Source organism: Prionailurus viverrinus, chromosome D4 (genome assembly GCF_022837055.1).
Source record: "Prionailurus viverrinus isolate Anna chromosome D4, UM_Priviv_1.0, whole genome shotgun sequence".
Lineage (NCBI taxonomy): Eukaryota > Metazoa > Chordata > Mammalia > Carnivora > Felidae > Prionailurus > Prionailurus viverrinus.
Genome location: NC_062573.1, coordinates 56,250,901 through 56,266,707, shown reverse-complemented (window position 1 = coordinate 56,266,707; position 15,807 = coordinate 56,250,901). Strand labels below are relative to the sequence as shown.

The window sequence follows — 15,807 nt, the reverse complement described above, 5'->3', positions numbered from 1 at the left end:
AAAACTCAAGAAAAAATTACATATAGTTATGTCAGACTTTAAGTACTGATAGGGGAGAAAAAAAAAATGAAGTCAATGTAGATCTTTCTCCTTCAAAATGAAAGGAAAACTAAAAACTGTTTTCACACCAAAAAATTAAAGTTCATTGGCAGACCTACATTATGAGTAATGATAAAGAAAGTTGTTTAGGCAGTAGAAAAATGACACCAGATGGCATCATGGATCAATACAAAGGAAGGCAGATTGTTGGGAAGAGTATATGTATGGACAAATTTAAAATGCGTTTTCCCCCTCATTCTTAAAGTTCTTCAACAAGTAACTGTTTGAAGAACATACAATAATGGAGCATTGGGGTTTATAATACATTGTAGAAGTAAATGACAACAACAGCACAAAGTATGAGAAGAGGTAAATAGTAGTATACTGTAAAGTAGTATAACATTTGAAGTTAAATGGGATAAATAGCCTAGAGAAGCCACTAAAAAAAAAAAAAAAAAAATTCAAACAATGATGGCTCAAAAGCCAACAGTGGAGATACATGCAATGTTAAACAGTGTCAGAAATATTATCAGGGATAAAAAGAGATACTCATAGTAATAAGGACACCAACCCATCAAAAAACCCTAAGCATCAAAATCTTTCAGAACTTAGAGTACAGACAAAAGGCCCTATACTAAAATCAATTGTGTATCTCTACAAAACTCTATACAAAATATCTATACAAAATTGTGTTTCTATATAAAAACTAATACATTGACTTTAAAAAATGATTTACAATCTCATTAAAAACATGAAAATATGTATGGATAAAGTTAACCAAATATATGGAAAATGTAAACAATTTAAAATTACAAAATAGCACTGAAAGAAATTTACAATTATCTGGAAACTGACTGATAAATTCCATGCAATCTCAATCAAAATTTCCTCAGGCTGTTTTTTTGTAGGAGCTTACAATATGATATGAATCACATAGAAATAAATGCAAAGATCCTAGAATAACCTAACAATTTTGAAAACAAAAAACAAAGACTCATATTACCAAATTTCAAGGCTTACTATAAAAGCTATAGCAATCAAGTCAATATATTATTAGCCTAAGAACAGACCTATAGATAAATGAAATAATATAAATTCCACAAAGACTCACAAATATATGTTCATCTGATTTTCAACTAAAATGCAAATCTACTTTATAATCTAAGAACAGTTTTTTCAACAAATGATACTGGGACAATAGACTATCCATATGGGAAAAATAATAAACTTTTATCCTTACTTCAAACCACATATAAAAATTAAGTTAAAAAAAAAATTAAGTTCAAATGAATCACAAACCTAACCATAAAATAAAAATTTAGAAATTTCTGGGAAAAAAGGGAAAAAATTCATAATCTTGGGTAAGCTAAGATTTCTTAAGTCCTAAAAAGCACAAAACATCAAAAAAAAAAAAAAAAGAACAAACCCAAAGTTAAAATTTTCTTTTTCTTAAAATTAAACACTGAAAATGAAAGGCCATAGACAGAAAATATCTGCAATACATATATATCTGACAAAGTACTTGTATCCATAATATATAAAAGAATTATTAAAATTCAATAATAAAAGGCATGGGAATGACAAGAGCAGTTTCTTCTGGGGACAAAGATAAAATACAGGGAATCAATTTTATCTACGTTAATTTCTTTAAAAACTGCTAAGTAGTGGGTACACAGGCCTTTATTATAATTTTATTTATTCTTTGCTTCATCTTTAAAATATTTACAACTTAAAAATCAAAAGTTAACACTACACCCAAAGAAAAACTTTAATTCATATTACTCTATGAAACTATCATAGTCATTAAGACATTTAATACATAATTTAATACATTTAATTGATGTATTAAAATATAAAATATAAATATAAAATATAAAAAATATAAAATACAAAAAATAAGACATTTAATACATAAACATAATACATAAACACTAAGACATTTAATACATAAACACATGTAAAATCGGAGGAAGCAAAAAGATTCAGTTATATTTCTAGCTTTTTACTAGTCATTCCTACTTGAATGATTAAATGTTTCTCTTATCACTTCAAACAACTAACTAAAAAGAATTTACTGATCTTTCCCCATACGATGGACTTAGACTCTTCTTTTTTCTTTGTTCATTCCATCATTTTACAAGTCATAAATCAGCATACTGTTTAGGGGCACAACCTTCAGGGCCAAACTGCCTGGGTTCAAATACTGACTACCACTCAAAAACTGCCTAACCTTGAGCAAGTTAATTAATCTCTCCGTGCTTCAGGACAAATGTTAAATACATGTAAGATGCCTAGAGCTAAACCTGGCAAATAATCATATTCAATAAATGATTACCATTCTTTTTTCTCCTTTGTAACTGCTCAATCACCATGATTATAACTGTGTCCTGACTTATCTTTGTCTTTTTTTAATCTTTGTTCCCCCTTAGTATCAAGGAAGGTATTAAGTAAGTCTTGTTACTTGCTCCCATAACAATCTGACCTCTCTCTCCCTATTTCTGGTCATCAGTAGTGGAGATCTAGACTACTACAGCTTTCTTCCTACTTGCCTTCCTCTTCATTTTCTCTCCATTCCAATCTATTATACTCTATTGTGGGATTAATCTTTATCCCTTTCCATAAAATCCCCTTTCTTATAGCAAGAGTAGTTCTATGAGGTTTTGTAGAAGGAAAAAAAAGCATTTCACAGTGGGTTCTGAATTAATCACTAGAATAAAAAGTATGGTAGAAGAAAGTCTCAAAGTTGAGTTTTAATCATACAGTTATCAAAGCAAGCTAAATTTATTACTATGAAAGTAGCAACAAACATATTATAAATTGCTTTTGAGTAAGCATTAGCAGTTCCCTATTATATCAGCAATCATTCCTACCATAGTTTGAGTCTGAGATTTGATTTAGTATAAAAATCACCAGTCTTTTCTGAGTAATCACTCACCTCTCTGGGCCCTTGTCTCTTTGTTATAAATAAAATGTTATATAAATGCCATTAGTCCATGCTCCCAGATCCTAGAAGGTAACACTAATTAAGCACAACATTCTTTCTTGATGAGCCCAGAGTAAGCTGAGTATCCAGAAAATTAATACCAATGGAGAAACTAGCAGAGGTAAACCTATGTGTCATTTTGAACTACATAATCTTTGTAATTTCTTTTAATTTTAAATGTATGTGAAACTATTCTAAGGCTATACAAATCTATATAAAACTCTCTTAATTTAAAATTTGATAATACTTCTATTTCCATTTATAATTCTAGAAATCTAGAAGGCATTCTGAAATCTTTTGTCAAAATTATTTTTTATAGTTTCAAAGTAATTTGGATTAAAATTTAAAATTATATTTTTAAACAAATTTCACTGTGATTATTTCATTATGAATTCATAAACTTGGTGACCATGTATTTTGCATCACTACTAAAATGGGCCCAAATTGACATGGGCACACAAAAGTTATATAAGCTACTCTTTGAAAAGTAGTTCCTAGAAATTTAAACATGAAACTTTTTTTTAACATTTACCTTTTTTCTTCTTTTGCTCTCAGCTGTTCTTCCTGTCTCAAAACTTGAACCATTATTGACTCAAAAACTCCACTTGTCAAGCCTGCCAAACTTCGTGGTGTTGACCGACGCCTTGTTGAGGTACATGCAGTTCCCTTCTCATCCTCCAGTCCATAATAGCCTCTAGATGTGACTGCTATCGTTGTCTTTTCTCTCAGGTGCCTTGGAGAAGAATAAGTCAATTCATAAGGTTAAACCTTCTGGGTAAGCAATAAACCCACTTAGCCAGCATCTTAAGAATAATCCCTTTTGCTAATTATATAAAAAGTATATAGTTAAACCTTACTTAACTAACTAAGCTCCAGATTTTTTTTTTTTTTTTTGATGTTCATTTTTGAGAGAAAGAGAGAGAGAGAGAGCAAGCACACAGGGGGAGGACAGATAGAGGGAGACAGAGGATCTGAAGTGGGTTCTCTGAAAGCAGAAAGCCCAATATGGGGCTGGAACTCAAGAGCCACAAGATCATGACCTCAGCCAAAGTCAGATGCTTAACTGACTGAGCCACCCAGGTGCCCCTATGCTCCAGATTTTTATTCACCCTACGTTAATTTCTAGTTTTCCTTACCCATATCATAAAATCAGTCTGAGTGATAGTCCCTTCCCTACATTTAAGAAATATATAAATCTTGGGTCGCCTGGGTGGCTCAGTTGGTTGGGCGTCTGACTTCAGCTCAGGTCATGATCTCGTGGTCAGCAGGCTCGAGCCCCACATTGGGCTCTGTGCTGGCAGCTCAGAGCCTGGAGCCTGCTTCAGATTCTGTGTCTCCCTCTCTCTCTGCCCCTCCCCCACTTATGCTCTGTCTCTCTCCCTCTCTCAAAAATAAATAAACATTAAAAAAATTAAAAAAAAGAAATATATAAATCTTTAGCACTAAAATTAAGCATTAAAACACTATCACTTTAATGGAAAAAAAGTTTATTGTTTGCAAAATTAAATGCAGCTCATCTTTACATTTCTTCATGTATTTCATACTACTTATCATTGGTATAGGAGAATAAACGATACTACAAAAACATTTTGAGGGAGTAAATTCATGACATAAACACTTTGAAGAAATTCTAAACAAATGAAGTATTACAACATGTAAGTGCAAATTCAGAAAACTGACTAACCTATAATAAGAATCTAGGAATTAAGATTACCTCTTCAATGTCACCACAAATGTCTCTCTACTCTATAATGTTCTATTAATATTAGACTAGGACTTGAAAATACTGCTGAAAAAGTTTCTCAGGAGTTTAATTATCCATATATCCCCTTAATGAATTTGAAATAACTGATTAAAATAATGTATAATGGAAGGGATGCCTGGGTAGCTCAGTCGTTTAAGCATTCAACTCATGATTTTGGCTCAGGCCATGATCTCATGATTGTGAGATCAAGCCCCACAACAGGCTCTGCGCTGAGTGTGCAGTATGCCTGGAGTCTCTCTGTCTCTCTCTCTCTCTCTCTGCTTTTTCCTGCTGGTGAGCACACGCATACTCATTCTCTCTCTCTCAAAATAAGTAAATAAACATAAAAAAAATTTACACTGGGGAAAAAACATTAATCTTATCAAGTTTTAAAGTTTAAATTAAAACCTGACTTCTGAACTTTTATCTGTAAAAGGGAGAATTACAAAAAGCATCAGGGAAAATACATACTCTTCTACCTTGCAAAATATTCCAGAGCCTCTGAAGGTTTTGTACATGGTGTTGTTTCTACAATGGCAAAATCAAGTCAATACCCCAGGTAAGCATTCAATACCCTCGATAAGAATCTATGTAAATTAAAAGTTGACCCTGTAATCAAATTTTCCTGCTTTCCTACAAGCTTTTCTTAAAATAGGGTAAGGTTCAACAAAACAAACCTTAATGGCATGAAATACAATCAAATGCCTGTCCATCTTGGACTTTGTTCACAGTGGTTTATTACTTTAAATTAGAAGAATTTTTATAACAATCTTAGTCTCAGGCCATCTAGATCCCATGAATGGTACAACTACAAGATTCTATTGAACTATGGCACTGTTATGTATTTTCTTTGTTATAGGGGATAATAATGTAACTGATTTAGCTTTAAGTAGGTCATGAACTTTTAAATTAGTTTTCAACTAATCCTGAAGAATTTGGGCTAATGTAGCCACACTGTTTCAGGCTGTGATTATTTTATGCACAATAGCGTAGATCTGTATGATGGCTAATTGGGCTGGGAATAAGGAATGTGGACCAAAATTTAATAAACTGGTGATAAAAGTAATTTTAATTACTTCCTCATCAATACTAATGGAAGAGAACATTAATGCACTGAAACATGAGTTCTCAGAGGTCACAGTATATGCAGAGCACTGGGAGTAAGGAGAGTTGAGGGAAATAGTAAGACACACAGCTAAATTGTTACGTAAACAAGTCAGCAACCAAATTTTACCCTTTAACTTCAAGTAGAGAAGTCCTACAAGTAGAAAAGATAAAGTTATATAAACTACTTTTTAAACAGTACTTTTTCAGAAATTATCCTTTAGAGAAATATTCAAAGAGAAATTAATATCCTTTACTACTCATCAGAAATAAAAATGGATATGCTTTGATAGTTATCATTCATAATTAAAATACGAGAAGGAAAACTGTAATGTACCTTTCATATCAACATGTAAAGATTAAAAAGACATATTCCTCAGTGTTGGGGAGAATCTAAGAAAAGAATAATTCTATACAATATTGGATGTGTAAATGGGCACACCATTTTTATAAGTCAATTTGGTAAGAATCATTAAAATTTAACATGCACATATCCTTTGACCCTTCATGCTCCTAGAAATTTACCCTACAGGCGTATCTCCACAACTGTGAGCAATAATACACACACACACACACACACACACGCACACACACACACACACACACGTTTGCACAGAGTATTTTTAAAAAGAATAACCCCCAAGGCCCCTGGGTGGTTCAGTAAGTTAAGCGACTAACTCTTGGTTTCAGCTCAGATCATGATCTCATGGTTTGTGAGTTCAAGCCCTGTGTCAGTCTCTGCAGCTGGCAGCACAGAGCCTGCTTGGGATTATCTCTCTCCCTCTCTCTTTGCCCCTCCCCTGCTCATGCTGTCTCTGTCTCTCTCAAAATAAATAGGTAAACTTAAATAAAAAAGTAAAAAGAATAACCTGTAAACATAAATGTCCTTCTATACAACATGGATTAAATAATGTGTACCATAACATGGAATAACATCCATCCATCAAAAGGAGTAAGGAAGTCTGTATGTACTCACTATAAAAGATGTCTACATTACATTGCTGAATGTGAAAAAAATTCTGAATATATCTTTTAAGCCAAAAGCAATCATATATAAAGGAGTATATGTAAACATATATATGACACCAAGTAGCATGTGTGTTTGTATACAAGTTCAAAGTCTCATCTGACTACTGCAATCTCTTTGTGACAGGCACCCTGGCTTCTACTCTGATCTCTTTACAGTCTATTCTTCATGCAGCAACCCAGGTCATCCTTTCGAAAGGTAATCAGATCATGTCATCCCCCTGCTCTGTCTCCTCCAAAGCCTTTCAGTTACACTTAAAATAAAAACCAAAATTCTGATGGCCTATAAGACCAGTGTGATATGACCCTCATCAACCACTCCAGACCTCATTTTATACCATTTTGCTCATTGCTCTTTGTGTTCTGGCCACAAATGTCTCTGTTATTCTTAGTCACACCAATATCAGCTTTGCCTTTGATCAAGCTCATCCTCACTTCAGGCACTATTCCCCCAGGTATCTGTATGGCTAGGCATTATCACTTTATCCTAATGTCTGTTCAACAGCAGTTGAGAGGACTTCCTGAGAGGACTTCCCTGACCATCATAACTGGTAAAGGATCCCTTGTTACTCTGTTCCCTTACCCATTTCTTTTCCTTCCTGTTTACCACGACATTATATTGTATAATTACCTATTTATTTGGTAATTTTTCAACTCACCAGAATAAAAGCTCCAGGAGAATAAGGATTTTGTTTTTTTAATGGATGTAACTTCAGAGCCACACACACACACACACACACACACACACACACACACACACACACACACACAAGATATATGGAAGGATACAAGCCAAGCTATTTTTCATTTTAAATTTACAGACATAATTCAAGTTGAAAAATTGCAGCCATCTATTTTCTCCAGAGTGAAATACCTATCAAACAATTGTTACTAACTACTTGGGTTTCATTTATCAGAGAATAAAATGCAATAAGACAAAAATAAATCTTACCTCCAAATAAGAATTGTCAGACAACCAATCAACAATCAAATCATACATTAAAGTAACTCTCCCTTTCCAAAATTCAAGCTTTTGTACTATTAGGAAAATTAGTTTATGAAATCACTCTGGCAATAGTTTATTAAAATAACAGATTGCTAACTATAAGCAAAAGCTAAGCAATAATTATAGTGGACTCATTGAGTTTTAGTTACCCTTTGTTTTTTTTTGTTTTTTTTTTTTTTTCACATAAAGCATCAAAGGTCTTTTCTGTGTTAACACATTCCAAATTTCAGAATTCAGAGGCTTAATTCTGTTTCAAATTATTCAAGTTAAGTATTAATAAAGAAGTAAATTGCTATTTAAGCTTTACTTATGGTTAATACATGCACTAACACTGCCCACCCCAAAAAAACAGATGTTTGAAAAAGTTTCCCTTATTATGTGATTTTCGTTGTTGCTATCAAAACAAAGAAATGTGTCACCTATAAAAACTCTATCTGTACAACTAAAACTTGGAAACAAAATTATCTAATCTGTTTAAAAATATTCTAAATAAAGAGTTTCAGTCAAAATTTTTAAATGCGACTACAGCCCTCAGAGTGCTAGCAAGGTAATACTAAAATGGATGTAATGTTTAATGAAAAGACTATTCACAAATGCGTAGCCAACGTTAAGGGAAATTAGTAAGGGATGGTGAAGCACTCTTGGGCTAGCTAGGGAGCTATCATCACTCTGGACCCAAAAGGGGAAAAAGATGGGATCATTACTAGAACAAAGGAAGCTATAATTACAGAAGAGGGCCACAGAATGATGGAGCACAGTTACTGATGACATATAGCCCAGCAAAGCGAAAGCCATTAGGCTATCCTGACCTCTCTCCAGTCCTCCTGTCAGTGCCTCCCATTGACTGAACCCAATCAAAAGCCAGAACACAAGGCAGACCAGTTGATGCAGTCCTTAGAAATCAGCCTCCTGGGACACAGCACAGTGCACAAAAGTGGAGAACAGATTTGGATTGGCAAATGAAAATTATCCATCAAAGTAGAACCGTAGTATTATCAGACTTCAAGAACAACTATTTGAAATTAGGGAAGACAAAACTCTCATTGGTTTATTTCAACAAAAACTTTTGCCTGTCTAATATAGTCAGCCCAGCTTACAATGCCATTCCATCTGGATGTATGCATCTTTATGAGCTCTGAACTACAAAAGTCATTAAAGCCAAGTATTAAAATAAATTTAATATAAAACAAAACTTTCAAATAGTTCTACAGTCAAGTATTAACCAAGGTTTTCAAAACTAATGAAATATCACAATGCCCTCACCAAAACTAACGTTTTGTAACATTAATGTTAACACTTATTTTAAAATATGCTTATCTCTCATGTTTAAGTATTTAGATTGTAACACTTTACAATATACAAAATATAATAGTACAGAATATGATTAAATGATTGATAAATAAATATAGATACATTGGGGGTACCTATTCAAAATATTTTCTGCTTGGGAAGCCAGATCATAAAAGTTTGGAAACAAGTACTCTCATATTCAGCTGTACTGAATATCCAGAAAAGTTTTAAGAAAAAAAGTCTTCATGCCTACAAAAAAAGGTATTTATTAGGCTATGAAATTTATTTCTTACTTGATCTTCCTTACCTACTATTCTCCCAGTTATTACTCTTATTCCCCTTGCATTTTTAACCCATCATCATCCAGATCTCCAATCCCTTATTTGATTCCTTCATTTGCACTAATATAATTCAGCCTTTTAGCTATCCACATATCAGGTAGTTGGGACCCATCATACCTGACAAACTGCTGATCTCATCTCTCTTAACCAATTATCCGTCTCAGGCATTCCATCTTTCTTGCACTGACAGCATGAAGCCTGCTCGGGATTTTCTGTCTCCCTCTCTCTCTGCCCCTCCCCCATTCACACTCTCTCAAAAATAAATAATTAAATGATTTATTTTAAACCTAAAATATTTTTATGAATTTTTTTTATTTGAATTCCAGTATAGTTAACATATGCTGTTATATTAGTTTTAGGTATACAATACTGATTCAACATTCCATACATCACCTAGTGCTCATCACAAGTACACTCCTTAAGCCCCATCCTCTATTTCACCCATTCTTCCACTCACCTCCTCCCTGATAACCATCAATTTGTTCTCTATACTTAAGAGTCTGTTTCCTGGTTTGTCTTTTTTTCCTTTTGCTTGTTTTTTTTCTTAAATTCCACAAGTGAAATCATATAATATTTCTTTTTCTGACTTATTTTGCCTACCACTATATTCTCTAGCTTGCATCCACGTCACTGCAAATAACAAGATTTCCTTTGTTTTTATGACTGAATAATATTCCATTGTAGATACATACCATTATTCTTTATCCATTCATCAGCTGATGGACACTTGGGTTTCTACGATAAAAATTTGCTGCCATAGATAATGCTACTATAAACATCATGGTGCATGTATCCCTTTGAATTAGTGTTCTTGTATTCTTTGCATAAACACCCCATAGTGAAAATGCTGAATCGTAGTTCTATTTTTAACTTTTGAGGAACCTCCATACTGTTTTCCACAGTGGCTCCACCAGTGTGAATTCCCACCAACAATGCACAAATGTTCCTTTTTCTCCACATCCTCGCCAATACCTGTTGTTTCTTGTGCTGTTGATTTTAGCCATTCTGACAGGTGTGAGGAGATATCTCATTATAGTTTTGATTTGCATTTCTCTGATGATCAGTCATGTTGAGCATTCTTTTATGTGTCTATTGGCCATATGTACTCTTCTTTGGAGAAATGTCTGTTCATGTCTTCCCCATTTTTTAATTGCGTTTTTTTTTTTGGCATAGAGTTTCATAAGTTCTTTATATATTTTTGATACTGACCCTTTATCAGATGTCATTTCCAAATATCTTCTTCCATTCTGTAGAGGTTGCCTTTCAGTTTTGTTCGACTTGCCTTTCAGTTTGATTTCCTTCACTGTGCAAATGCTCTTTATTTTTATGTAGTCCCAAAAGTGTATTTTTGCTTTTGTTTCCCTTGCCTCACAATACATATCCAGGAAAAAGTTGCTATGGCTGATGTCAAAGAAGTTACTACTTGTGTTCTCTTCTAGGATTTTGATGGTTTCAGGTCTCCCAGTTAGGTCTTTAATCCATTTTGAATTTATTTTTATTTTTTTTTTCAACGTTTATTTATTTTGGGGACAGAGAGAGACAGAGCATGAACAGGGGAGGGGCAGAGAGAGAGGGAGACACAGAATCGGAAACAGGCTCCAGGTTCTGAGCCATCAGCCCAGAGCCCGACGCGGGGCTCGAACTCACGGACCGCGAGTTCGTGACCTGGCTGAAGTCGGATGCTTAACCGACTGCGCCACCCAGGCGCCCCTGAATTTATTTTTTAATAGGTGTAAGAAAGTGGTCCAGCTTCTTTCTTTTGCATGTTGCTGTCCAGTTTTCCCAATACCATTTGTTAAAGAGACTGTCCTTTTCCCATTGGACATTCTTTCCTGTTTTGTCAAAATTAATTGACCATAAAGTTTGGGTTTATTTCTGGGTTTTCTATTCTGTTCCACTGATCTGTGTGTTTATTTTTGTGACAGCATCATACTGTTTTGATTACTACAGATTTGTAATAACTTGAAGTCTAGAATTGTGATGCTTCCAGGTTTGCTTCTTTTTCCATAGTGCTTGGCTATTTGGGGTCTTTCATGATTTCATATAAATGTTAGAACTGTTTGTTCTAGCTTTTTTGGTGGAGTCTTTCGGATTTTCCATATACAGTATCATTTCATCTGCAAATAGTGAAAGTTTCACTTCTTCCTTGCCGATTTGGATTCCTTTTCTTTTTGTTGTCTGATTGCTGTGGATAGGACTTCCAGTACTATGTTGAATAGCAGTTTGAGAGTGGACATCCTTGTCTTCCCCCTGACCTTAGCCAAAAAGCTCTCAGTTTTTCCCCACTGAGAATGAGGTTAGCTGTTGGTTTTTCATATAAAGCCTTTATCATGTTGACATATATTCCCTCTGGACCTACTTTGTTGAGGGTTTTTATTGTGAATGGATATTGTATTTTGTCAAATGTTTTTGACGTATCACATTAAGTGATTCGGAAACACTGAACCACCCTTGCAACCAAGAAATAAATTCCACTTGATTGTGGCGAATGATTTTTTTTTTTTATTTTATGTAGGTGAATGGCTTTCTGAATGTATTAATTCGGTTTGCTAGTATTTATTGAGAATTTTTGCATCTATGTTCATCACAGATAATAGCCTGCAGTTCTCTCTTGTAGTGGTGTCTTTATCTGGTTTTGCTATCAGGATAATGCTGGCCTCACAGAATTAATTTGTTAGTTTTCCTTCCTTTTTTATTTTTTGAAATACTTGGAGAAGAATACCTATTAATTCTTTAGATGTTTGGCAGAATTCAACTGTGAAGCCATCTGGTCTTTGACTTGTGTTTTTGGGTGGTTGTTTGGTTACTGATTCAATTTATTTGCCGGTTCAGTCTATTCAAACTTTCTATTTCTTCCTGATTCTAATTTGGTTAGTTATGTTTCCACAAATTTATCCACTTCTTCTAAGTTTGTCCAATTTGTTGGCATACAGTTTTTTCATAATATTCTCTTATAATTGTATTTCTGTGGTGTTGGTTGTTATTTCTCCTCTCTCATTTGTGATTTTGAGTTTTGGGTTTTTTGCTGTTGTTGTTGTTTTATGTTTGTTTGATGAGTCTGGCTAGGGGATTATCAATTTTATTGATCTTTTCAAAGAACAAGCTCCTAGCTTTCTTACTTTTGTATCATTTGTTTCTGCTCTAATCTTCACTGTTTGCTTCCTTCTGCTGGATTTGGATTTGTTTGTTCTTTTTTCTATCTCATTTAGCTGTAAGGTTAGGTTGTTTGAGATTTGTCTTGCTTCTTAAGGAGGCCTGTATTGCTATAAATTTCTCTCTTAGAACTGCTTTTCTGCATCCTAAAGATTCTGGACCATTTTGTTTTTATTTTTGTCTCCATGTAATTTTTTATTTCTTCTTGATTTCTGGTTGCCCCATTGTTTACTAGCATATTATTAAACCTCCACGTGTTTGTGGTCTTCCCAGATTTTTTATTGTGGTTGATTTCTAGTTTCATAGCATTGTCAGAAAATATGCATCATATGACTTCTATCTTTTTGAATTTCTTGAGAGTTGTTTTGTGGCCTAATATAAGCTCTATTCTGGAGAATATTCCATGTGCCCCTGAAAAGAATATGTATTCTGCTGTTTTAGGGTGCAGCGCTCTGAATATATCTGCTAAATCTATCTGGTTCAATGTGTCATTCAAAGCCAGTTTCCTTGTTGATTTTGTTTAGATGATCTGTTCACTGATGTAAGTGGGGTGTTAAAGTCCCCTACTATTGTTGTTTTATTATTGTTGAGTTCCGTTATATTTGTTATTTTTTTATGTATTGGGGTGCTCCCATGTGGGGTGCATAAATATTTATAATTGTTATATGTTCTTGTAGGATTATTATATAGTATCCTTCTCTCTTCTCTCTTGTTACAGTCTTTGTTTTAAAGTCTAGTTTGTCCAATATAAATATTGCTATCCTATCTTTGTTTTGACAACGATTTGCATGATAAATGTTTCTCTATCCCCTATTTTCAATCTGCAGGCATCTTTTCTTCTGAAATGACTCTCCTGTAGGCAGCATATAGATTGGTCTTGTTTTTTATCTACTCTGTCACACTGTGCCTTTTGATTAGAGTATTTAGTCCATTTACATTCAAAATAGTTATTGAAATTTTTCTCTGATCCTTTCTTGTCTTTCTCTCATGGTTTGCTGGCTTTCTTTGGTGATAGACTTAAATTTCTTTCTTTTATTCTTTACATCTCTATTACTGGTTTTTGAATTTGTGGTTACCATTCAGTTTGCATATAATATCTTCTGTATATGTGGTCTCATAAATTTAAACCTGTTCTTTATTCCTCTTCCCCCTACATTTTAGGTATATACAGTCATTTTACATCCTCTTATTTTGTGAATCTCTTGACTGATTTTTACAGATATACTTATTTTTACTGCTTTTGTGTTTCCTACTCTTCATTCTCTTATTTATAGTCTTTCTTTTCCACTCAAAGATTTCTAGTAGGACTGATTAAGCGGTCATGAACTCCTTTAGTTTCTGTCTGAGAAACTCTCTTATCTCTCCTTATATTCTGAATGATAGTCTTAACTGGGTACAGTATTCTGGGCTGCAGATCTTTCATTTTCAGCACCTTAAATATTTCATGCCCTTCCCTTCTGGCTTACAATGTTTCTGCTGAAAAATCTGCTGACAGGCAAACTCATGAAGTTTCCCTTGTTTGTATCTCTTTTCTCTTGCCACTTAAAAAAAAATTTGTCACTAATTTTTGCCACCTTAATTACTATTTGTCTTGGTGTGGACCTCCTTGGGTTGATTTTGTTGGGGGATCTCTGTGCCTCCTGGATCTGCATATCTGTGCCCTTCCCCAACAGATTAGGGAAGTCTACAGCTATTATTTCTTCAAATAAGTTTTCTGCTCCCTTTTCTCCCTCTTCTTATTCTGAAATACCTATAATGGGAATATTACACTTGTCAAGGTGTCTCTTTAAGGGAGGGTCTCAGCTTCCTAACATCCTCTGAGCTCTCCCAGAACCAAGCCCACTGATTTTCAAAATTCCAAACTTTATGTTCCGTTAGTTATAAGAACCCACGAATTCAGCCCCTCTCATTTTCAAAGCCAAATGTTATAGGGATTCAGCTTTCCCATGCAGACTCCCCAGGGTGATACTCTGTTTCTTGCCCTTTTCTGCACTTGTGACTTCCTACTGCCCGCGATGGCCAGGATTTTGCTTCCCACTGCATCTCCACCCTTCCTACCCTCTTTCATGTGGCCTGTTCTCTACCTTTAACTGTAGAATTTGTTCTGCCAGTCTTCCAGTAGTTTTCTGGGGTATTTACATTGATATGATATGTTACCTAGTTGTATCTGTGGGACAAGGCAAACTTAGGGTCCTCCTGCTCTGCCATCTTCCCAGCTTCCCATGTGATATTTTTTCATTCATATTTACTCAACTGCTCTATACTGTGTGATTACTTTCTCATCAAGGACTTGGACTTTGCAGAAAGAACAGTTTTACATCAGTAGGAAAGAGTAGAGAAAGAATACTAATTATATTCATTCCCGTTATTCATTCATTCAAAATATTTGCTGAGCAACAGGAACTCAGCAATGAACATGATGATAGTGTGTATGTACTGAATGAAAAGTGTAAGAAACAAAGATGAATTTGATATATTCAGATTGAAACAACAGTGACACCACGGAGAAGAATGAGAAAGCTGAAAAGAAAAACAGAAAAATTAGAAGGAGATCTGGGTTAGAAATAAACTTAGTTTTTAACATTTTCAGATACAATAGTTGTACAACCCATTGGAAAAGTTCTGTGGACAGAAATATGAAACTAAAACAAAAGGGAAAGCTCAAAATATTGATTTGAGAGTCTTACTGATAAAGTTATAAAAAATAAATGCTCTTGCCATACAAGAATAGATTTAAGAAGATCTAAAGGCATAACTTCAGAGATTATCCACAGTTATAATGAAAAACACAGCCAAAGGAAGACTCAAAAGATAAACAGTTTAAGTAATAGCACAATAGAGTGGAAAGGAGAAAAGTTGTAACTACGAAGTGATCTAAACTATTTCATTCACCAAATAGATGGAGAGGGGAAAGTGAAAGCAAAGGATTAAACAAGAAGGCCTTCATTAGCAAAATGCAAGATGGCAAGTTCAACAGGAATTGCAAAAGTCCTTATAAAAACAACAAACAAACAAAACTTTCAAGGCCTATATTTGTAACTGAAGTGGCACCAAATAAAAAAATTAAATTTCCAAAAGAACTGCAGACTATCATAATTAATTTTTAATAAGAATATTTTGC

General features: G+C 34.1%; 1 protein-coding gene across 4 annotated transcripts in view; it reads right to left on the bottom strand.

Annotated features, from left to right (window-relative positions):
* The window catches only part of KIAA2026 (KIAA2026 ortholog), a 133,596-nt gene that overhangs the window by 108,688 nt on the left and 9,101 nt on the right, over positions 1 to 15,807 (bottom strand). For all 4 annotated transcript variants that reach the window (XM_047829811.1, XM_047829813.1, XM_047829812.1 and 1 more), the window contains one exon: positions 3,555 to 3,755. In XM_047829811.1, coding sequence (XP_047685767.1) covers positions 3,555 to 3,755 — 201 coding nt within the window. The remainder of the gene's footprint in view (positions 1 to 3,554; positions 3,756 to 15,807) is intronic.